This window comes from Clytia hemisphaerica, unplaced genomic scaffold (genome assembly GCF_902728285.1).
Source record: "Clytia hemisphaerica strain Z4C2 unplaced genomic scaffold, Clytia hemisphaerica genome assembly, whole genome shotgun sequence".
NCBI lineage: Eukaryota > Metazoa > Cnidaria > Hydrozoa > Leptothecata > Clytiidae > Clytia > Clytia hemisphaerica.
In genome coordinates, this window is record NW_027103638.1 from 630182 (window position 1) to 655625 (window position 25444).

The 25444-nt window shown below is 36.2% G+C and overlaps 1 protein-coding gene across 1 annotated transcript; it reads left to right on the top strand.

Annotated features, from left to right (window-relative positions):
* The first annotated feature begins 187 nt into the window (after nucleotides 1-187).
* On the top strand, nucleotides 188-24200 carry LOC136802748 (heterogeneous nuclear ribonucleoprotein U-like protein 2). The gene is made up of 10 exons (XM_067059507.1): nucleotides 188-692; nucleotides 19805-20081; nucleotides 20198-20283; nucleotides 20466-20605; nucleotides 20734-21207; nucleotides 21569-21691; nucleotides 22229-22354; nucleotides 22673-22847; nucleotides 23062-23271; nucleotides 23453-24200. Exons 1-10 carry the CDS (start codon nucleotides 299-301, stop codon nucleotides 23890-23892), a joined length of 2445 nt encoding a protein of 814 aa, XP_066915608.1. The 5' UTR covers nucleotides 188-298; the 3' UTR covers nucleotides 23893-24200.
* The last annotated feature ends 1244 nt before the right edge of the window (nucleotides 24201-25444 follow it).

Here is a 25444-nt window from a genome sequence, read left to right on the forward strand (position 1 = left end):
TTCTAAATGCAACTCGTAACTCGCAACTCGCGATTTTATTTTGTTAATATGCAACTCGTAACTCGTAAAAAGTAACTCGTAACTCGTGGTTCTAAATGCAACTCGTAACTCGCAACTTGTAACTCGTAACTCGCATATGAAAAATCCTCAGACTTGACATGTTCTAGTGTAGAAGTACTTTTAAGAATACCATGATCCTTTGCGACAAAGACAACGCGCGGAGAAGAAGCTGGAAGCCAATTTCCACTGAACAAAATCATAGAGCTGGTCAAAGACTGATTCTTTTCAAGCTATAAAAATGGATATCAACATAATCAAAAAGTTGAAAGTTGTCGAGCTCAAAGCTGCTTTAGGGGAGAGAGGACTTAGCACAAAAGGTAAGAAAGATGACTTGGTAAAACGCTTAGTCGAAGCAATGGAAGCTGATGAAGAGCCTCAACAAGAAGTTGAAAATGAACCAGAAGTTGCAGAAGAAGCTATGGAAACAGAGGAGAGTTCTCAACAAAGTGATTCTAATAACCAGGAAAGCGAAGATAAAGAAGCTCCTACTAGCAGTGAACAAGTAGAACAGGTGAAGGAACCTGAAGTAGAGGCACCAGTTGAAGAGGAATTTGTTCCTTCGTCCACAACTCAAGCTGAGCCAGAGGCATCTGCTAATTCAGAAACTGAACCTTCTGAAAGCAATACTGAAGGTAATTATATTTAATTTTTAGAACTCGGATAGTAGGCAAAAATAGATAGATAGGAGAAGTAGGCAGCTTAATTGAGTAAGTTAAGATTGAGCAAGACCAAGAGAAGGCTAAATCACAAATACTGATCAATTTCACTTATTACAGTCAGGAACAATGTCTTAGTTAGGACAATGGCCTAACTAGGACAAAGGCCTAAGAAGGACATTTTTGCAAAGCGAATTTATGAGCGAAGCAGTTTTGCTATATTGTGCACGTACCAGGACTCTGCCGACGCACCGGACTTGACGAACACCGGACACGCAAAAGTCAGGTGTAAAATGAGAATTTTTTTTACCAGTGGACAATCTCTACACCGGACTTAAGAAAGTCGTGTGTCCGGTGTTGGAGAAGGATATTTTTTCCACCGGACAATCAAAACACCGGACATGACCAGTCCGGTGCGTCCGTTGTTTCTTAATTTTTTGTTTCATAAATGTCCGGTGTCCAAAATTCCCTTATGCAACACCGGACTGACACCGGACTTATTGCGTCCGGTGTAGCGAAAGGATACTTTTTGCCACCGGACAAATACACTGGACAGTCCGGTGCGTCGGCAGGGTCCTCACGTACCTTTAACTTCTATCCCAAGCGAAAATTTGCTATAAAATTTGCTATATAAATCACATCTTCAAACCAATGATTTTATCAAAATGACCTTGAATGGTTTGGCTTGAAGCCACGAAAACTTTCTCGGTTTGGTAGCTAGGACTGCGAAAAATGCCGTTTTAAAATGGTGTACCCTAACAGTGGACAGCAACAAAATTACCGGAAGCCGAAACACGGACTGAATCTGAAGTTGATCAAATTGCCGCGCGGGCGGCACGCATCTAAGCAATCTAAGCAATCTAAGCAGTAGTTCTTCGGTTTTAAATGTTCATTTTGCTGTTAAATGGAAAAAAATTAGTTTGAAAGTTGACAGAAAGGATCTTCATCATCCCTTGAATTTTAACAGCAAAAGTATCAAGTATCAAATAAGGCCAATTAATGAGAGGTTTTTGAAAGTCGCGAGGGCGGGCGGGAGGAGTGCTCTTTTAGTGAACGAAACTTACCTTGCAAAACCAAGTGGATATTCTATGATAAAGAAGTACGGAGGTAATCAAATTTGTCAAATTTGTCAAGAAATAAATCAAAACTGCCCAACAAGCCATCTTTGTACATTTTTGTTTTTGTTTTATTTTTATGTTTTGATGATTTCGACAGACGATTTGTGTGATTCGAATAAAAATGTTCGATCGTTCGACTAATATCGTTCGATTTTATTAAGGCACCATTTACACTAGAATAACTAGAAGGAAAAAAAAAGAGCGATGCGCGGCGGGCGGGCGGCGGGTGTTGTGCCGCCGTGGATTATGTGGTGTGTTTGGGACATTAAGGCTCTTACGACCCTGTCTCTATAGCGGCTTTATTAGAGGGATTTTTAGAGTGTCTCTTATTTTGCTAGCAACTTGCAAATTGAGGTGGAGTCTGGATCGCTTCGCAACCCTTATACAATACAGCTAGTTTTATGTCCTAATTATGGCCTAAGTAGGACATTTTTTATTTGAACCCCCATTTTAGACATTTTAGAGGAAAATGCGCATGTTAAAAACATAACCAATCGAAAGAGCAAGCTTTAGTTGGTATATGTTGAAAATTTCTTCAAAATCTGCAGAAGGGTTTTTTCTCTCTCTATGTGTCTTTGAATATACAATTTGTAAAACAGCAGAACAGGAACGGAACCTTTACCATCGCCACTTGGTCTACCATTATGAAAATTCCCGATTTTACAAATAAAGGACTGTCTACATCATAAAATTTCGGGTTTTTGTAACATGTAGATTTGGCTTTAGGGCTAGGATAAGATATTTCTTGATTCCTTTGACCAAAATATTTGAAGATCACCTAAAACCTTTATTTTTTGGTGCTCTTTCGATTGGCGATGGTAAGAAAGTGCGCACTTTTCTTGATTTTGAGTTATAGGCAAAAATAGAAAAAATGGCCTAGTGAGGACATCTTTTATTTCCTAGTTAGTACATATGTCCACAGTAAGACATGATGTCCTAAGTAAGACATTGTTGCTGACTGTATTAGTAGCATTAGGGTAGGGGTCATCAACAAAAGATTTTTGAATTTGTTATCGGCATTTGGCTGTTAAATTTTAAACCCCCCCCCCTTTGCTCTTATTGTTACTTACTTTTGGTTACTTTTGGTTGTCTTCGAGCTTCATGCTCTGGCAAGAAACTTTCTGCTTCACACCACAATGCTGCATCCATCAAACCTGAATAAGGAAGGATGTCAGCAGCTAAACAGTTTTCATGTCAAGAATGGAGTTAGAGTCGGCTCTCCTGCACCCTGTGTAACCATGAATCTGTGGCTCGTCTGGGATCGAACTGAGGTGTCTGTCTAGAGAGTTTTTGAACTTTTCGACTGTAACATTCTTCATATCTCTAATACTCTTGGGCATTGAATTGAATAATTTAGCACCTTGCACAACAAGAGTGCTATCATGTAGTTTTGAACTATGGGTGCGAACACACATCCTTCCCAATCTTGGGAGTTTCCTTGAATTGAAATTTATTGTTGATGTTTGGAACCAGATTTTCAGCTATTTTCCATGTATACAGGATCCGATATCTCTCCCTTCTTCTTTGAAGTGAGTAAAGTTTTAGCTTTTTCAGACAATCCCAATAGTTTTTTGGAGTGCCAGTTATTCTTTTGAGAAATGATTTTTGGATTTCTTCTAATCTTTGGGTAGAACTGACAGCACTTGGACTCCATAGGACTGAGCAATATTCAATGACTGGAATAACCAATGATTTGTAAAGAGTAATCATTAGTTGGGGTAAACGCGAAGAGAAAAGTCCGCAATCCAGGAAATCAAGTTTTTTGCTTTCTCAATGACTGAATTTATTGATGTGTAAAGACAGCATCATCTGACATTAGTACTCCCAGGTCCTTCACAAATTTCTTCCTTTCGATATTTTCTCCTGAAGGGATTTGTAGTGAGTTTGGTTTTTTATTTCTTCATCTGGACCATAGCGTAGAAGTTCAAACTTTGTGTCGTTTAGTTTCATGTTGTTTTCTTCAGTCCAGTCATAGACTTTTTCTAGTTCTTTTTGAAGAATTTCAACATCCTTTGTGTTTTTGATTGATTTGGTGGCACGTGTATCATCAGCAAATGATTTCAATACACAGTACAGTACTTTTTCATCAATGTCACCAATCAATATTAGAAATATAAGAGGTCCCAATACACTGCCTTTAGGGACTCCTGAAATTACTTTCTGGGCTTTGGACTTGACACCATTTACTATTACTGTTTGATATCTTTCAGTAAGGAATGATTCAATCCATCTGTGGATTGGTCCGGATATACCCAATTGCTTTAATTTCCCAAGTACAACTGCATGATCGACTTTGTCGAAAGCCTTTGAGAAATCAAGGTAAACAACATCTGCATTCAAACCCTCATCTAATATGTCAAGAATGAGGTCGTGTTGCTCGAGAAGCTGACTAAGGCAGGATCTCCCACTTCTGAAACCATGTTGGTTTGGATTGAAAAGGTCGTTGTTGTTCATGTGATTTACAATATGATTTCTCAATATTTTCTCGAAAATTTTTATCACATGCGAGGTGAGTGCAACAGGTCTGTAGTTGGCAGCCAGAGATCTGCTTCCTCCTTTGTGAATTGGTGTTATGGTGCATTTTTTTCAGTTCAGTTGGAACAAGACCTATTTCTAGGCTTTTTCTTCCAGAGTAAACACAGTGGAACGGATAACTCATCTTTGCATTTTTTGAGAAACATAGCTGGAAATCCATCAGGTCCTGCAGAAGATGATGGAGACAGCTCATTTATTGCTTTAACGATGGAGTCTTCTGTTATGTTAATCTCATCAATCTTGACGTTTGTTTTGTCTTGGTTAGGTTGTGGTTGTGGTTGCTTTGGTTTACTGAACACTTTAGCATATTGGTCGGCTAAGAGATCAGCCATTTCTTTGCTTCTTTGTGTAAGTTCTTCATTGCAATTCAATAGGGGTCCGATATTAGACCGAATTTTCGATTTCTTTTTTGCATAGGTAAAGAAATATTTTGAATTCTTTTTAATTGAGTCAATCACTTTGCTTTCCCACGTGACGCTTTGACTCATTAAAAGATTTTTGAAGTTTTTTTCTCAATTTGTAAAAGTTCATCTTTTATCTTGTCTTTCTTGGATTTGGAGTTGGTGTGTAAAGTTTTTTGTAATTTTTCTTCTTCTTTTTGTAGAGAGTGACGGTATCTCTCAGCTTTTGATTTCGTTTTTGATGTGGTCTTGGCCTTCACGGGAACTCTGCTTTCGCATATTCTGTAGCATATGTTGTTGAAGGTTTCCAAAATAACATCTGGGTCTTCAGTATCGAACTCACTTGGCCAGTTGACATATTTGAGATCATCTTTAATAGTTTCCCAATCAATGTCATCAGCAAAATAATTCAGTGTGTTGAATTTTGTGCGTGGCTCTTGTTGATCGTCGTCCAGAAAGGAGTTTTGAACTTTCAGAGTTGTTGATACAAGTACAATTTCGTGATGTGATGTGCTTTGCAATACAGGTACTGTTGTGTAGCTGTGTATTATTTGTTCGTTGTTAGTGAAAACAAGGTCTATAATGTATTTCCGTCCTTGTGTGTTGGCAAATCGATATATTGTGACATGAAGAATTCGTTGCAAAACTGATTCAAAGAGTTTAGAATAAGACGGTCGTTGATAGTACATCCTGATTTTGGAAGGCCCTCAGGCCAAGTTGCTTTTGGAAGGTTGAAATCACCTCCAAAAATGATATTTGGTACGGTTTCTAACTTTGAAAGTGCATTTTTTACACCATTGATAGGAATGATAAAATCATTTGCGGTTGAAGGATTACCATTTGCTTTGTCGTCAGGTTGTCGGTAGACTACCAGGATAGCCAGATTTTCGATGCTTGAGTATAGGCAAAGAAGTTGTACACTGGGCGAGGAGTGAGAATAGATTTTTTCGCATGAAGCTGCAATATCATCCCTGACATAAAAAACAAACTCCACCAGTAAATCTGCCTCTAGATTTCTTCTTTCTTGTTGAATCACATCGGAAGGGAGCGAAACCTTCTACTTTAAGTTCTGCGTCTTTATGGTTATATAACCAAGTTTCTGACAATCCAACAAAAAGTTGGTTTTCATTACAAACATTATCTTTAATAAAGGGAACTTTGCTGGGTACTGTTTGTGGACAAAGCCCTTGTATGTTAAAAAATGCAAAGCTATTCACTACTGGAATGTTTGCATTGGGTTGAATGGTAGTTGAGGGATTTGGAATGGTGGTCTGAGCGGTAGTCCTTGTGGGGGTATCAGATGAGTCTGTTGTGGAGGTATTTGGTGAGTCTGTTGTTGAGGTAATTGATGAGTCTGTTGTAGGTTTTGTACTTGAAATTGAATGTCTTGGATTTTCTGTCCCAGTGTTTCCAGAATTTCTTCCTTCAACAGACGAATCATATCTAAAAAATGACCAGGCTCTTGTTTGTTATTGTTTGATTGTTTGTTATTGTGCGCTACACTACTTTTCACAGTTGGAGGTTGTCTTTTTGTTCCTTTTACATGAGCAAAACGACAGGATTCTGAAAAGCATTCTCCTTTCCGAAGGGAATCTAAACACATTTTTGGATGAAAGTCCTTGCATTTAGTTCCAAGGTTACATCCTCTTGGTTGCCTTGTTCCATGTTGTGTGAACTTGCGACACATTTTAGGGTGAGTGTAGTTGCATTCCTTTCCTTTTAGGCCATGCTTGCATGTTCCACTTTTGTAAAATTTGCAGATTTGGGATTTCTTTTCATTATCTTTGATTTCGCCTCTTCTTGTTTTGTTGGTTTCGTCATCTTCACTTTGTTTACCAGCAGAGAAATTATAATCAGATGACTGGTCAATGTCGACAACATCAACATCAGTTGTTGAATCGGTTGTGACTGTAAGGGTTGTATCCTGAGCTTCAGTATTTATTGGATGATGGTTGTTCTGAGTTTGGGATGTACTTTTTGTACGTTTTTTACGCTTACTATTCCCTTCTTCATCACTTGGAATGGTAGTAACTTTACAGGGATCGCAAATGTAAAACATTCCTGGTAGATTTAGAGGGTTGACCAAGGTTTTGAAGACATCCGCATCTACAGGTTGGTTGAAATCGTTTGTAGCAATTGATGCAAGATTTAACCAACAAGGTTTGTGGACCCCTTGGCCACAAATGGCACATTCGAGAATCGGACAGTCATGAAGGCTGATACGATACCTTCTTTTGCAAACTGAACAATTGTCTGGAAGAAGGTTTTGGATTTTACAGGTTATCAGGTGTGATAACGCCTTCTTTGTTTTATCCTCGAAATGCTGTATTTTTTAAAAAATTCTGCAGTCTCTTTCAGCAATTCAACCTTCTCTTTGTATATGTCCTTTTCAATCTGTGCTACACTTTTGCCAAATTGATACTTTCGCACACAAGATTTCACTGCTTTAGATGAAGTATTCAGACATAATTCAGCAATTAAGTCTTCTATTTCTGACTGATTTTCTTCAACTTGAGATAGCTTTTCTGTTTCGCTAACACTTTCAGGGGTGTTTCTCCGTCATGGTGCGAGTGCAGGAGAACCAAAACAGTAAAGTAATAAGAAAAAGGTACTTCCTTTCAATGAAAGATTGAAGTGTCTTGAGAAGTGAAACAATCGATAAATAAAGGATCGGTACCTGCTCAGCTACACATGGGAACCCAGGTGTTCTCTTGTCATGTGTAGCTGATCCTAGGTCAAATGCTGTGAATATCAATCCTTCTTTGTCAGAATGAGAAGATGTGACAAACTTTCCACAGTGACAAAAAACCAACCAGTTTCCCAACAAGTTCCGTTACGGCCACTTGAAACAAGCGGGTAGCACTGGTATTTTAAAACACAAGGTTTCACGGATTTTACAGTGTTCACCGTTTTTGTCTTCTTTATCTTGTCATTTTATTTTTCTCATTTGTTTGTATCTAAAAATACGGCTCCACCAGGTTCCCCATGGTTTTGCCTTATTCACTAATTCTTAATGGAGTGAATTTTTTTATCTGTCCAAAATTCAAATTTCAAAATTCAAAACAAAGTCTTACCCTAAATTTCTTTTTTCACCCCGCCATCTTTTTCATCTGATCTCACGATAAGGGCGGCGAAGGTATTAGTTTACCGTTACAATGAATTCAAAATTTGATGCAGCAAAATTTCATTATTCATTAATTTACCATAAACTCTCCCACGCGAACGATCGAACGTAAACAGTGCGCTCTCGTATCCTATGTTTCACATTGGGCGTGCAAGTGGCGATGATACAAAGCGTGTGGATGAAATCAGTTGCGTGAAGGCTTCGGGGACAATGTGTATGCAGAGACAAGTCATGTATTGATGTTTTTCATATTTGGACTGAAAAAAAAAAAAGAAATAATGAAAAATTTTAAGCGGTAGCTCAAACACAAGTAGGCGGGTAACGGTAAACTAATACCGACTTCCCTTTGCTTTACTGCATGTCACCGTTTGAATTTTGTCTATTTGACCCACATTGAGTTTTTTTTTTAATACCCGCATTGATGTCGAAATCCTAAACAAAATTTAAAATGGCGCAATGCAGTCGCAACATTTTGAAAGGAAAAACTAAAGAAATTAGCACACGGACCAATAAAAGGCAAGTATTTTAGTAATGCTACTTCCAAATTGTTCATTAAAAAGTTCTGAATTTGTTTTAGAAGGCCAAATGTCGATAAAGAAAATCTTTTGTCAATGACCCTTGATGTCATTTTCACATCAGCCATTTTTCTAAGAACGATTGAAAGGTATGTAGAGTCCAATTTAGTCATAACTTTTGGGCTATGTCCAGTAGCAGTAGCAGTGGATTGCTTAATGTTTTAAGCTTAGTTGTGGGCGTGGATTTTGTATATTTATAGAATTGAAATTGGGACAGATTGAGAGAGAATTTACATGATTCAAAAATGTGTGTGAGGATTGGTTCATTTGCTGAGAGTTGGCAAAATAAAGAAGTATCCTGAAACATAATTATCGTAAGTTGGTCTAATGTCGATATCCCTCTTCTAATTTTGACACCCTTTAAAGGTAGGAAAATAATAGGAAGGTCGGAATCGCTGATAGACTCAAGATTTTTTCCTCTCTAATCGCTAAACAAAGAAAATTAGTTTCAATCAGTGATTCTGACCTTCCTATTCTTTCTATCTCTAAAGAAGTATGTCAAAATTAGAAGAGGGATGTCAATATTAGACCAACTTACAGTAATTTAGACAGAGAAGCCATAGTTAAAGTCAGTTGTCTAAACTAGAGTTGACTAAAAGACTTCCACACCTTCATGCCATTAATTTTTCTGACTTTAATTTTTGCGAGGGTATTTGTGCACCCTGAAATTTCGTTATCAAGAGATACATACAAAGTACTTACGTTTTCTAAGTTTTGAAAACAAAAGTGCTTCATATCTCCAGATAACGAAATTTTCAGACCATGGTTCTAAAATTTTTCTTAATCAGCATAAAATTTGTGATCGATTGGTATTATGTCTATGTATGTCTATGTATGTCAAGCAAGAGGGCTAAAAAGGGTTGAAAATCTATAATCCGCCATTATGGAAATTTGTGCCGGATCCAAATAACGCCACACACGTTTTCTGACTCTTCAAGGACTATACTTTCATGATCAAAAGAAAAAATGATTATACGCCGATGTGCATATGAGACCTAACTCAGCCCCTAGAGCATAGGCCTTTTTCCTGCACATTTTATTTTTGTCTCTGATTTCTGCTAGAAAGTAAAAGGTATGTAAAAATTAACGGGATGGAGGTACATAAACTTAATTGATAGAGGAAAGAGCAGGGCAGTGTCGGCAGGAAGCCAAAAAGGGTACTTTTTGCAATGTTTTCTCCAAAAAAAGGCTGTATTGGCACAATTTTAGTGATTTTAAGAGGGGCAGTGTCCAATAAACAAATACTTAAAAGACATAAAAAATTGTCTGTTATCTTCTTTTTAAAACAAAAAATATTTCAAGTTGTAATTGAAAATTTTCATCCAAATCATTGAGTGTTGCTGGAAAGAGTCAAAAGCTAAAATTAAAAAAGAATTTTTCAATTGCCACACTGAAAGATGTTTTTCTTTTTCAACAGTTTTATCAAATGAGTTTTGAAGTGTAGTAGAATTTAAACTGGTGTATAATCTAGAATGGAATAGAGTGTTACACAATTTGAAGATTTTCTGTTAAATTTTGGTTTATTTTGAGCTTAGTAGTTTTTTTAACTTACTTTTCAGTTAATTCAGTTCTGATTAGCCATTTTTTTATAACAGCAGGCTTGGAATTTAGAAAAAACTCAACAGGAACATTTTAATTTTTGGTTATCATTTTTTGGATAACCAAATAATCCATCACTTTGCAGTCTGTCAAATATCACTGCAAACTTCCCCTTAAACAGTGAACTAGTGACTCGGAGGTTGCCATTTTGAAAAAAAGCTCTAATTTTCCAAATAAATAACAAAAAGACTACCGAGTTTAAAAAACTAATTAAAAATATGAACCCAACATGTAAAACAGAAATACAATACCCCTTTTTAAGAAACACCATGTGCCACAACCATTTTTATCTGAATAGAATCTGGCAGTCTTTTCTGTTCCACCTAAAAGCAATACACAATTTTTGATCTTGTTAGGCAAAACATGCTGTATTCTATGTCTTAACGTTATGCCAGTTAGGATGTCATGTCAAATAATCAAAAACTCCAGGATCAAAACAATGATATGAAAAAAAAGAACATTCTAAGTGAGATTCAGGTTGTTAGGTGACAACACTACCAGTAACTGTAAAATTAGACATTGTTTATAACTATTATTATATATCCACACAGTATTTACCTACTAAAAAGTCAAAAATTGAGTACTTTGACCTCTCCTTTTAGGAAACCTTATGTTATATAAGAGATGTTTTATTTATTTGGTTTGGAAATCTTTTTGAAAAGAATCAAGGCTTTACAGGAAACTTCCTTAGATAATGATATAACTTGGGCTGCCGGGGTTTCCCCTTTTTCTAAGGGAAAGAAACAGATGATATTATTTAGCGAGAACAGAACAACAACTCAGTCTTTATTCTTGTTCACACCATTTTACATACAAAAAAGGAGCTGTGAACAACGTACATTAATATGCGTATATTTATTTTCTTGCAGCCCCTTCCCTCTCCTTGTACACAAGGATGTTTTTGATAAGCAACCCCTTAATAATGGGTAATAACTGTAACCGTTAAACCACAGAATAGTTCCTGCTGTAGTGAGACCCATTTTCCAGAATAAACCCTTTATGCACCTTTTTTAAATAAACAGCTCATGATATAAGACAGTGCTTTTTTGTCTGTAGACACATAGGAAACATCTAGATAGCTAGATGTTTGTCCTAATGATAACCTTTTGATATGATAGGAAATTAACATTAATATTTTTTCTTCTTTTCTAGATTTTTCATTTAAATTTTATTGTTTGTAATTGTAAGAACAATTAATTATTATATGCTTTTTATGATTTTTTTTATCAATCAAGTATATATCTTTTCCAGGTATCTCAAGAATACATCTTGTAGTGGAGTCTACTAACATAATAATTCTAGGGACAGGGTACTAAGCAAGTGAGGGGTCTGAGGCCAAAATTTAGCAAATTTGTTGGATCATTAGCTGCTCTGATAGAGGCTCTATATAATTATAACCTAGCCCTTACTTTCTGATTTTTCCAGTCATATGTAGTTCTCAAACTTGGTGTCTGCATTATTCTGAAAAATTCAAAAAGAAATGTAACAAAATTTCTATAGAGAAGGGGTGGTTCCCGAGAAAAGGGGGAGAAACACCTAGGGTAGGGACAGTTTTTCTTTGGACTAGGGGAATAGTGACCTACTTTCAAACTATGACACTTTCTTTTCATTGTTCTGCCGTTTTACAGCCAAAGGAGGTAAGTTACAAATTTTCAAAAAAAATTTTTATTTCACAAAACCACATTTTTTCAAGTGCTCTTTCCAGCTACAGACTAGCCTGGGAATCCATGCTATGATTTCTTCTTTGATAAATTGATGGCGAAATGTATAGCATGGTACGGGCTGAGAGTTTGAATTTCTCAGATCCTAATAACGGTTGAAAACATAGCCAATCAAATTTTGTTATTCTTTTACTGGTCACACTTTCTTAGAGAAAGCGCAATTTCCGAAATTTGGTTTTTATTTTAGTAAGTGAGGACAGCCCTAAATTCGAATTTCCCACTGTAAAAAATGTGAGTCCAATATTGGACTCACAGCTCGAACCCGTCTTGTGTACATCAAATTATAAAAAAAAACACGACGGGTCTCCTGTCTAGCTACAGACATATTGATAAAAAATTTTCATTGAAAAGTGCTGATTTTAACATGGTAACATATTTAGAAGAATAGATGTATGATGATGATTAAAATAATATTTGATGATGTAAAAGGATGTATTAGTTCCGCTGCTGAGGTCGAAAAAAGTGGCTAGAAAGTGATTTTCGTGACACATCTCTTAGAACTAACTTTTTTTTGTGGAAACTCGCGAATTACTATGTCCTGATTGCAAAATCGAAAAGTTTCCGCGATTTTAGCGTGCAAGTGTCGAGAAAATCGGCTTAAAAGTTGACTTTTATCGATTTAATCGATTTTAATCGATTTTCATGAATTTAACAGTTTCTTGGTCATGAATTTTTACTTTTATGATGCATTTTGCTTGTAAATACTAGTAGCTATCAAATTATTACACTAACAATAAATTTAAGCGATGAAAATGTAGGAAAAACGGCTAAAATCGATAAAATCATCGATAAAGCATCGAATGTCAACTGAAAAACTTCGAATGAGTCTATAGACTTCAAAAATTGTCTGATTTGCCTGAAATTTTGCACACTTGGCCCTTGGGTGAATATCTGCAGATCTAAGTTTTCAATTTTTTGAAAATTTGGATTTTTGGGGTCTGGGGAGGAGTTTTTTGTCAAAACGAGGCTGAAACTTAGGGGCGGCCTGTAGACTTCAACAATGGTCAAATTTTGCTGAAATTTTGCACACTTGGCCTTTGGGTGAATATCTACAGATATAATTTTTCATGGAAAATCGACCTAGAAAATCATATTATCGAGTTTATCGGTTTATCCTTGTGGCATAGATAGATTTCTTTACCGGTAAAGGCTTGACTAGGAATATCACGCCAGGTCTTGAAAAAATATTCCATTATATTCTCCTTGTATTTGCCGGACTTTAAAAACTTTTTCCATTAACGAGTTTTTTTCGAACCACCATATATATTGATAACAGCTGCACCAGCACTGCCCCTTTTGAGACGCTCAGCTTTCATCAGGATATCTGCCACAAACTACATCGACTCGAATACAGCCAAACTTTGATGACGGTTTTAAAGATGGTTGTAGCAAGATTTTCGAAGGTATCTGGTACATTTTTCAGCACTTGCAGCATGACCATTGCGTCAATGACCAAACAACTTTTTTCAGGAATGGATGCAATCAACTTTTGACTTCGTCTCGAAGATTTCGAGTAACTTTGATTTCTGAGTTTTGACCATGCTCCCGTCGTACAATGACAATGGTGAAGAGAAGGGGCGTAGAGTATATTTCAGCACTTCTTGCATATCAATATCCCGACTTTTGGCAAGTAGACAAGTTTTGCAAAAAGATCTTTGGTCAATTTGATTGCAACAATTTCGTTTTTTGTGTTCTTCACGTTCATTGTTTGGGACTGAGTACCAAAGGTTTTCAATTCGGTTTTCTTCATCGTTCGGTAAACGTCAGCCTCCTCACTTAACAAATTGTCTAAGTAGTCGTTAAGAGCAATTGAAGACGACGAGAATCACTTGGAAACGTTTTCATTACTTGGTACTTCGCTATCAGAGGATTTGCCCTCTCTCAATCATTTTGTTTGTCAATTGTACGGTCACAAAGAAACAGACGACCTTAATCGGGTTCATTTTACCATTTTCAAAAGTGGAAAATTTTCCGAGGAATCGCTCCGACCTACTGACGATTCTCTCTTGTTGCATACTCGACGTGCTAATTATCAAGTGTACATATGGAGGAGCTCTGTCACCCCAATGAGATTACCTTCTGCAAGTGACCACGGATGGGAGGTGAGAAAAAGTGGGCTGGAAATCAAATGGATATCACTACCCATCGCCCCCGATAGCATCTTATCAATTCATCAGCAGTGGATGTAAATCAGGTTGTTCCATAAATCGCTGTTCCTGCAAAAAAGCCTCTTTTAAATGTAGTGATTTATGCAAATGTGAGGGTTGTGAAAATGGTAATGGCGAGACTACTGTGGAAGATGACACAGAGGAAGTAGATTACAATCTAGAAATGTGTGATAGTGGTGATGATTCAAATGATAGTGATACTGAAATAGAATCTGACAGTGACAATGATGATGCACTAGTTTCAGAGTGGGAAACGTCTTTTAAATATTTGAATTTACATATAGAAATAAGTACTTAGAAGGCACAAAAAAGCTTAAAATTAACTCCTTTCTACGACCCAATTAAGGTTTGAGCAATTTTATCATAAAAGGGGCTCCCCCAGGGGCTGGCGTGACACGTGAATGAGCCTATTTTCTGACGTGAATACGTGAAATGGACTTTTTTAGCACGTGAATACGTGAATTGAGATATCAGCGTGAACGTGAAAATATGAAAATAAGATTTTTCCACCGTGAATTCGTGAATCGAGATTTTTAGCGTGAACGTGAAAAGCAAATCATTGTCTAAAACACAAGGAAACTCTAAAAATCTATCTAAGACCTAAATACCTAAATCTAAAAGTTTTTTTGCTTGCTTTGCTCGCATAGTCTTGGATTAACTTATTGTCATATTAACTTAGTGAAGTCATTCAAAATAATCAAAAATTTATAACATTAAAATTCTCAAAGATATCTAAACAAATTTTTTTATTTTTTCGAGGGCGTATTTTTTCATTTTTAACGACAAATTTTGTGATGCAAATACTGCATCCAACGAGAGTGTCTTTAGCCAAAACAAAAGAGATCCAACGAGAGTGTCTTTAGCCAAAACAAAAGAGTCTAGAGAAAAATTTTCTCCGTCAGCGTTTAATGATGGTCGTTTTCCGTAGTTACTTATATTGTTACTACAATGCAATACACAAAATGATACCGCGTTAACTTAGAGACTTAGAGGGTTTTTGCACCCTCAATAATTTGTAAGGTAGGTAGTTCAGAGTAGTTCTAAAACATCTTCTAAAAAATAATTCTCATAGATGATGCATGCACATGATGCGTTTTCAAATCTAGGCATTCTAAATTTTAAAAGCTTTTTCTTTAGCAAAACTCTTGGAACACGGAACCGGGTACGGCAGATACGTCGCTCGCCGTACCAGATTTTTGCCAACAAATGGTCAGTGTTAAATAAAATCAAAGATTTTCAAAATAAATTGTGTACGACCAAAAAAGGCATACTTGACTAACAATAGCGTATTAAGGCCGTTTTTCAGTCATCAAAGACGAGATTTTCCGAATAAATTTCGCGCTCGTGTTGTTGTTTTCCATACATTAGCAGGGTTCCCAGCGGTCAGGGAAAACCTGGAAAACCTGGAAAAAGTAGCTTTTTTGGAAAAAGTCAGAGAAAACCTGGAAAAGTCAGGGAAAATTTAGAAAAAGTAGTGAAAGTCAGGGAAAAGTCAGGGAACTTTTTTTGGAATAGTCAGGGAAAGTCAGGGAATTCCAAAATCAGTCAACTCCAAATTACAAATGATAATTGAAATGATATTATCCTTTTCATCTTTCATTTTTGCCGGTATTTTATCAGCCAGTAAGTATTGGTGTATTGTAAGCTCTGTGATATTTATTTAGTCCACAGTTCTGACAGTTTTGTTTTACTTATCTCTTAATTAGTTTCTTTTATTTCGTTTTAGTGATAGAAAAATGACCCGGGGGGGGGGGGCACTCAAGGTAAATGACCTACCAGACGTTCAGACCTTAAGGGTAGGTTTTTCATAGTTCAGGAAGGGTAAGGGTAGGAAATTACAAAACTGCACTGAACTGGACTGTAAGGGTAGGAAATTGTGATAAAAGGCCAATTTTTTGGTAAAATTGGCACAAAAATTTTCGCCCTTACGGGCGAGAAGAGAAATTTGGAAAAAGTGCACTGTAAGGGTATGATTTTTCATGGAATTTCACTGCACTCTAAGGGTCCGATTTTAGAAGCCAAATTTTGAAGAAAATCTTTTTAGAAAGAGGAAAGAGGAAAGTTTTCATTCAAATGATAGCACGTTCATCTTTACATACATACGACGGTACCCCTTTTGTATCCTGGTTTTAGTGGGGTTTTAGTAGACTCGCTTTTAAAAAAATATATGTATTGAAATTGTGTTAAGTTTTATTTTTTTTATCTCAATATGGTGTTTTTCAAAATACTGTTGGGGCGAACGGTCAGGGAAAAAGGCCCAATATTCTGCTCTGGTCAGGGAAAAAGGCACCTTGGTCAATCTAAAAGTCATGGAAAAAGGTCTTTTTTTTGGAAAAAGTCAGGGAAAAATATTTCTCTTAAGTGCTGGGAACCCTGATTAGTGAAGTTAAGTAAATCGGTAAAATCGCGAAGACGAACGAAAACTTAACAGGCTAGTGAGTTTCAACCAATCAAATTTAGTATTTTCACTATTTTATTACATTTGCCGTCTGTCGTCGTGACTATCCTGATATGCTTAACCTCAGTATTTTCTTCCATGAGATAGGGGTCCAATATTGGAATTTGCGTCCTCTGCTTGTACTACCGCTCCACCTGAAGCTTGTGTTTATACGGCTTCTCAAACCATGATTGGAGATTAAAAAAGACTTCTTACGGGTCTGCGAGAAAGAAAATCCCACATCAAAAGCACCTTACGCCAGAAGGGTAGTTCTTTGAAACTTTGGCGCGGCAGACCTAACAAATTGCTTTATTAAATCTCAAATAGCTGTAAAAGATGCCTTAAAAGGTCGACGCTATCGAGAATTAGGTCACAAACTGCAGAAAACTTCATATAGGCGAAAATGTTTGGCATAAGCCAAAGATATAAAAGAAAAATTGGCGCGTGAACGTGAATATGGTTTTTTTTGCGCGTGAATACGTGAATTGGCAAAATTTTGTGTGTGAATATGTGAATTGGCAAAATTTTGTGCGTGAATACGTGAATTGAGGGTCGACTGGGGAGCCTCATAAAAAGAGTTTTATTCGTGAAATAATAGGTAAAATCGATACTTTATCGATAAATTATTGATAAATTAACGATATTTCGATTTTTTTCGATCTAGAATTTGATCTAGAATTTTTATTATATTATCATTTTCTTAGACATTGATGTGGTGAAGAAAAATAAGCTGTTATAATGTATTTTGACGACCTGAAGTACACCTTTTATACGTAAAAATTGACATTACCCGATAAACTCGATAATATGATTTTCTAGGTCGATTTTACGAATTTTCAAAAAATGAAAAATTATATCTGTAGATATTCACCCAAAGGCCAAGTGTGCAAAATTTCAGCAAAATTTGACCATTGTTGAAGTCTATAGGCCACCCCTAAGTTTCAGCCTCGTTTTGACAAAAAACTCCTCCCCAGACCCCAAAAATCCAAATTTCCAAAAAATTGAAAACTTAGATCTACAGATATTTACCCAAGGGACAAGTGTGCAAAATTTCAGGCAAATCAGACAATTTTTGAAGTCTATAGACTCATTCGAAGTTTTTCAGTTGACATTCGATGCTTTATCGATGATTTTATCGATTTTAGCCGTTTTTCCTACATTTTCATCGCTTAAATTTATTGTTAGTGTAATAATTTTATAGCTACTAGTATTTACAAGCAAAATGCATCATAAAAGTGAAAATTCATGACCTAGAAACTGTTAAATTCATGAAAATCGATTAAAATCGATTAAATCGATAAAAGTCAACTTTTAAGCCGATTTTCTCGACACTTGCACGCTAAAATCGCGGAAACTTTTTGATTTTGCAATCAGGACATAGTAATTCGCGAGTTTCCACAAAAAAAAGTTAGTTCTAAGAGATGTGTCACGAAACGAAACGATTTTCGACCTCATCAGCAGCGGGACTATATGTTCGATTTTACGTTAAAAAGGTAAGTTACAATTCTAAGGCTCATTTTAATGCTATAAATTGTATAAAGGAGGTATGTCACAATATTTTAAGATTGAATTAAGCAAATCATTTCAAATTAAGTGAAAAAAAAATTAGGGTCATTTTGAACAAAATAAAAAAAAAAGAATCTAGTAGCGTTTTTAGATCTTCTAAAACTAACCAAAATGCGTTTCGTTAAATAACTGAAAATTTTGAAAAAAAAGAAAATGTAACTTACCTCTTTTGGTTGTAAAACTTCTGCTACCATTTTTCATAAAATAACAACAATTTTTACAAGGCATAATCAATATTTGGGAATAACAAAGAATCAAAAAGTGTCAATGGAACAAAAACTCTTGATGATGGTGGTAACCCAAATTCTTAAAGGTACCTAAATCATTGGGGTGAACCCAGGGGTGAACCCTTGCTACAATGAAGGCACCTAAATCATTGGGCTCTTGGGCTATAAAAACCATGATGCTATTTACAGGCCTCCTACACCTTCCAAATATTGCAAAATTGGCTTAATCTCTTAAATCTTACATGAACAAATATTTCTTTACTTTCAGGTGCCTGATAAAAAACAACTCCATTTTTTTATATGTTTCATTATTTTTCTAACTCCATGAATTCTTAGGACCATGTCTATCGTCAATGAATAGTGCCTTTCTTTTCTCACAAAAGTTGGATCTCTACTATATATTAGAAGCTTTAAATAAATGTTACCTTGAGAATTCTGTTTTATATAAAACTTCTTTAGGGCCAACAAAATACAGTACTTTTGTAAAGTAATAACATTTTCACTCGCATTTTAAACTGTTTAAATACAAAATCATATAAGTCAGAAATGTTATTACTAGCTGAGTTGTTCTTCAAACAAAATTCTCATCTTTGACCCCATAATAACTTTTAACACCAATCTGTCTAATCATTTCATTGCAATTTTATTTTCAGGTTTAACCTAAGCTTTGACAGTGACGACTGTGGACTGGTTAAAATTACCATTTTGCCTTTTCATTTATTTGCAAGGATACCTATATCATACTGATCTATTTTAAATCCCATACCTTGAATAAAGATCATTTTATGAACTTCCATCGTCAGCCTTTTTTCAGATTTCAAAGGCTTGAACCAAATTTAGTTTGTGGTAAACTCGTCCTTCCCCATAGATATTTTCAACTTAATAATGTAAGCTCATTCTGATACAATCATTACCATACCTAACACTGGCCATTGGAATAATAAGGAATGAAACATTGACTTTGTCTTAGTGTGACAGCTAACCAGGCTTTCATCGGTTTTGTCAATGATTTTTAAACATGACACACAAATTTGAATGGTCGCACCCCTCCAGATTCGAAAATCTTGTTTCCTAGTGAGGCACAATGAAACAAAAAATTCACAAGAGACCCTAATGTAAAAAAGGGTTACCACTACCACTAGGAACTGCAGATACTAATGTTAGATTCCTTCATAGGTATCACCATTTTGCTTGCTGCGTTGTTGGTGATGACTAGAGACTGTTACATTGTTGTGGTAATTCACAATTTATTTAAGCTAAACAAAAAAATGAAAAGACCCTTTTGGTCAAAGGCTTAAATACCAGGCTTTTCTTTTCATTTAGGCAAAAAAAGGCTAGCAAATGGTTTGTTGAAAGGCTCTTCCCATCAGTCATGGCTATGATGGAGCAAATGTGTTGAAAAGGCATCTCCCTGTAAACAGTAGATGGGCTTCACTGTTGAAACGACGAGACATTATGACTGAAATAACTTAATGTTGATTATTATATTGACCTAGTGTAGTTAGCGTAGAAAATGAGAAGGCACTCATATTGTAAATTCATTGCATTGTTCCTGTCATTTTTTGGCACTAAGTCTTTCTTAAATTGTAACCATCACATGTTTTTTGTCAATTTTAGATGCAACACCCAGTGACAAGCCTGCTGAAGACTGGGTCCTTGTTGAACCACCAACTGTTGACGAAACCTCTGCTGTCAATGATGCTAGCACAAAACAAGATGAAGCTGTGAAGGAATCTCAAGAAACCCCTGTCCCAGAATCAACATCTTCCGCAGATGTTGAAATGAAGGAAGACAAGAAAGAGGAAACAACTGAATCAAAGACTGCAAAAGCCGAAACTGATGAAGTAAAGGCACCTGAACCTAAAAAAGAAGAGCCTAAGGAAGAAGAAATCCAGTGAGTTAAATTTTGTTATAATAACGATTTAGATTATCAAAAGATGCAAAAATTCCAATGATTTCTTTGTCTGACACACATTTACTTTGTTAAGGGTTTTTTCTTCGTTTTTCCAGAGATGCAATGGTAGAGGTTGAAGTAGAAGAAGGTGAAGAGTTTGTCTTGTGTGAAGTTGCAGATGGAAAAGTTGGTCTTGATCAATGTAAGAATTTGCTGAAAGTAATTATTTAAAGATATGATTTATTGGAGGAAATCGTCAAATCATCGACCATATAATGAATTGTTTCTTGTCTTTCTGTATTTTTATTCAATCATGGCGTTCTCTAATCTGATTTGAAGATGCGTGTTAAAAGTTTGCAAAAATGGTTACTTTCATGGTTTTAGATTCGTCTGACATCAATCTGGTCATCTCAAACAATGGATTGGCAGCTAGTCCATTAAGCAAGAATGGGTTCAGTTATTTGTGGGCTGGTGCAAGAGCTAATAGAGGTGTTAAAGGAGGAAAGATTGGTTATGAGGTCAAGGTATAAACATTTGTTCTTTTCCTTGAAAATTGAAATTTTTGAGTAAGTCTGGAATTTTGAAAAAAACATTAATTTCTCGTAAAACTTTACCTGGACTGCAGTGAAATATCTATTTTTGTATACTTTAGATCACTGGTAAAAAGGAAGTTGACCTTCCAGAGACAGAAATTCTTCATCATGCCATTCGTATCGGATGGAGCGCTGAGCACTCTGGAATGCAACTTGGTGAATCCAGCTCCTCGTATGGTTATGAAAGTACTGGTAAGGTTTGTGCCTCCTCCAGCTTCTATACATATGGTGTAACATTTGGTGAAGGTGATGTCATTGGCACCTATCTTGACTTAGAAAGTGAGCCCAAAAGCTTGAAATACACCAAAAATGGAGAAGACTTGGGTGTTGCTATGTCACTGACCATCAATTTAGACGAGAAACCGCTGTTCCCCCATATCTTGGTTCGAAACATGTCGGTTGAATTGAATTTTGGTGACAATGAAACACCTTTTAATGAGACACCAGAAGGCTTCACTCTCTTGCAGAATGGAAGTGAAGAACAAACCGTAAAAATGACAAGCACTCGACTTGCTGAAGATGAAATGCCTGAGGTATTTTGATTAGAATCCTACTAGTCTGGAATATAAGTTTCGAACAGTTTGGTGCTTTTTAAATGTTCCACAACATAACGAAAAATAGGTTTAAGTTAAGAAATAGTTCGTTTTTTATCTTCTGGGTAGCCTTTAAATACATCTTCTACTTCACCTTGTCCTTTCTTTGTAGATCTTCAAAGACTTTTGTTTTATGCATGCCTCTTATGCTGATAAGGCAGAGTTAAAAAAAAATTCTCAGAAATTTTGCTCGCACGGCAGGGAAGGGTAGCTGGTTTTTTTTTTGTTGTTAAAAAATGCTGTAAAAGCAAACGGATGGACGCCCTTCCTTTGACTCTACACTCACTATTCTTTTACATAGGTTATTATGATGGTTGGTTTACCTAGCTCAGGAAAAACCGTTTGGGTGAAGAAATATGTAGATTCGAACACAGATAAGTTGTACAACATTGTGAGTGTTCAAGGCTTATTGGATCGTTGCAAGGTAAGCTTCATTTCCAAATAAACCTTTTCTTATTGTGAACCTAGGAATACTGCCACCTATGCCGCCATTTTTTTACCCCGTCTGAATAAGAAACCAGACCATATTGGCGTTTTATTCTTAGTTGGGGCGTTTGAAATTAAAAAATATTTGAAATTTTGAGAATATTTATTTTTTAAAGCAAATGCAATTCTAGGGTCAGCCCTGGGGTTGCTTAGCATTCTAGCTCTTTTTCTGAGAAATTTGCTTTAACCACCCTTGATCCTACCACATTTATCCTTATTGGACCAAGGGCTTTCGTTTGCCATGTTTAGATTATCTATAACTATAAAGCTTTACATACATAAGAGTGAAAAAAAAGCAATTTTGAGCCCACTAGCCTTGGCGACCTGGTTGCTTATAAAAATGTGTACGAAATGATGGGTTCAAGGTCCCTCCCATATAAAATTGAATTTAGAAGTAAAATACTTTTCAAGTTAAATTGCGGAAACGTCTTTAATAGCAGTTTATACCAGTCTGAACATTTCTTTTGTGTTTCAGTTGGAAGGTAAAAGTCGCCGAAAAGACGACAAAGGTTTCCAAGAACTGATGACCGCTGCTATCAAAGTACTCACAAAGCTCTACCAATTGTGTCCTAAACGAAAAAGAAATTATATATACGACCAGGTTTGTATACTAATTTTTTTAGTCCCTTGCCGTTGTACTTTGATCATTGAAAACAAACACTAGTCTAAATTGATTGAACGTGGTGTTAATGAACTGTTCAATTGCGGAACTGGCCAAACTCAATCGAACCTAATCATTTTTCTTCGTCGATCTTGGATGATATATTTTAGAAAGGCAGAGCAGCGTCCATTGGTTGTCAAAAAGGGCACTTTTTGTAGTGTTTTACCACGAAAAAGGCTGTTTTTACTGAAATTTTAGTGATTTCAGGAGGGGGACGACGGGACATTTTTCCCTTTATTTCTTCTTCTTTTTTTCTAGAGTAACGTTTATCATAAAGCGCAGATTGCAAAAATGGAGCCATTCAATGAATTCAAACGTAAAGCGGTCATCATCGTGCCGACTCATGATAACTTGCGACGTCGTACATCTGATGCGAAACGTAAAAATGAAATTATTCACGAAGTACCTTTTGGAGATCTGTGTGACATGAAATGTAAGCCTTTTTATCTTCTCACTGTGTTAGATCATTTTAGATATGAACCTCTTCAGTTTATCCTGTCACATATTTAAATGAACACTAATTATACTCGTACCTTCAAATGATATTCATTAGAGACCTTCTTATGAACTCAAAAGCACTCAAAGCTTGTAACTAAGAACGCACAACTTCGGGTGTAGTCTGTTCATTCAAAAATTGTTTTTTTCAGGCCGCTTCAATATCCCAGAGAAAGGTGAACTTTTCGACGACGTCAGTTTTCCTGAACTGGACGAGAAGAATGCAACGAAAACGGTGCACGATTACCATTCGGACGGACAACGTGCCAAACGTACTGGGCGTGATGAGTATTACCCAAAGAAGAAGGGACGATATGAAGACAGACGATCTGGTGATCGACGTCAATATGGTAGTGGTGGAGGTATGTTCATATAATTTATACTTTTGTTAAAGATTTCCAATTTTATCCATCGTAATCTTTGTTAATTGTACTGAAGAAATTGTTTTGTGCTATAACACTCAAAAGGTCTTTTTGTTGTTGTATGATGTTGTTGTATGATGTTGTTGTCACTAAAAAAACTAAAAACTTCTTTGCTTTCAAGGACGTGACTACCGTCGAGATGATTATAACCGTTATGGAAGCTTTGGTAACCGCCGTGATGATCGCCAGGGAGACAAGCGTCGCTATGATGACCGAAGAAACTCGGGCGGTAGCAACTACGGACGACAACATTATGGATCGGGTGGTCATCACCGTAATAATAGCGGAGGTTACAACTCCGGATATGGGCAAAACTATGGCGGATACGGCCAAAACTACAATGCGAGTGGACAGAGCTATGGTGGTTATAACAATTACAACAATTACCAATACGGAAATCAAGCTGCCAACCGTGGCCAATCATGGCAACAAGGCCAACCACAGTATTACGTTCAACAACAAGGACAACAACCGCAACAACAGTGGGGCCAGTGGGGCAATTATTACAACACCGGAAGCGGCTCTAACAACTACGGAAGTGGCAGTGGTTATGGCTATTGAACACCGAACTATTTTACTAGTTTTCTGGACTTTTATATTTCTCACGACGCACGCACGAAAGACAACAGCTGGACAACCTCTTTTCAAGGATACATTCTCTAGTTTCATAGACAATAGTAGAGATTAATCTTTTGTGTTTGCCATTATTTTCTTAATATAGATCTTTTTCATATGGAAATGCATGCTAAGCTTTGAATTCAAAAGATTGTATTTTTAACGTAAACTAAAACTTGGTGGAAAAACTAAGCTATTTTGTACATAATTGGAAAAAAATAGATTTTAAATAAAAATGGAATGTTATTTTATTAGACACTAATTTCAACCAATGCAATGGAGTAGCTTGTGAGCTGGGATTTCGTGCTTTTAAGCCTGGCTCTCTGCTTTCAATTTCAAACTCCTAGAATGAATTATAGTCATTACTATGCACCATCATCAATCATAAGATATAACCAAAAGTTAATCCAAGACAGGCTTAAGTCCATTTTTCAAAGATTGGATATAGGAACATGTCCTCAAAGTCAGCTTTCAAATAATCTTCTCGCAAATCTTCCATGTCCAGATTCATTGTCCTGAAAAATCACAAACAAAAACAACATATCCGACACCCTTCCCTTCGTGTACCTTTTTTCTGCAAAAGAGCCCAACTCGAGTTTGCTAAAAATGGACTTGGAAATGGCTGTCTTGAAAAGAATTCCAATAAAATGTTCCTAGTGCCAATTATAGGTCCGTATTGTCTGTATCTTTTTGCTCACCCATCAGTTGGTAAAGCTTCCATTTACGTCTTAAGGTGCAATAGTTACCTCAAACTGTAATAATTTACTTTCAACTCATTTTCTTTAGAGAAAACTAAAACATGAAAACAATAATCTTGGTCAGTGGAACAGAACGGGAGATATTTGGCTGCTGTGTTCGTTATGGATCAGTGCTGCTGGATACATATGTATTTGAATGAAGAAATAAGGTATCACAATACTTTTTAATAATTTTTACCTTTTTACCTAAGATAGTTTTTTCAATTGATGAAGAAATTCTTGGATGTGAATTGCTCTTTCAAAGCTTGCATGAAGGTGGGTCCTGTGTCTTGTTACTATGGTGTAAAACGTTTGGTGATCTTTTTAAAAATTTGATGCACGGGGACGTGTTTTCGCCAAGACAGGCTAAAACTTAAAAGCCTGAAGACTTAAATAATTGCGGGATTTTGCTGAAATCTGGCAAGTTTTTCTTCTCTTTTATCATGAACATAAAAACGACTGGACATCCATCTCCTTTGTATTTTTGAAGATAACACTGCTAGCTTCGTTGCCGCCTCGTTAAAATCAGAAAATGAAACATTTTGATGGTATACCCCTTGGGAATACCTTGCTAACAACGTCAAAACTTCGACAAAAGTCTCTGTTGTTCTACTTTTCTCGAGTCTTTTATTTATATCATTAAAAGATAACAGAGGCAAAATCATTGTTTTCAAGTCATAAAAAAAATTATTCGAGTGACAACAGTGATTCAAAAGTATACACGCATTTGGAATTCTGCATTTCAGATCCTTTTACCTAAG

What these genes read in the sequence shown, in the direction of transcription:
- LOC136802748 (XM_067059507.1), top strand. Translation starts at nt 299, where the DNA reads ATGGATATCAACATAATCAAAAAGTTGAAAGTTGTCGAGCTCAAAGCT. An exon ending in CTGAAGATGAAATGCCTGAG is followed by an intron (nt 21,208 to 21,568) that starts GTATTTTGATTA and finishes TCTTTTACATAG; the next exon opens with GTTATTATGATGGTTGGTTT. An exon ending in AGATCTGTGTGACATGAAAT is followed by an intron (nt 22,848 to 23,061) that starts GTAAGCCTTTTT and finishes TGTTTTTTTCAG; the next exon opens with GCCGCTTCAATATCCCAGAG.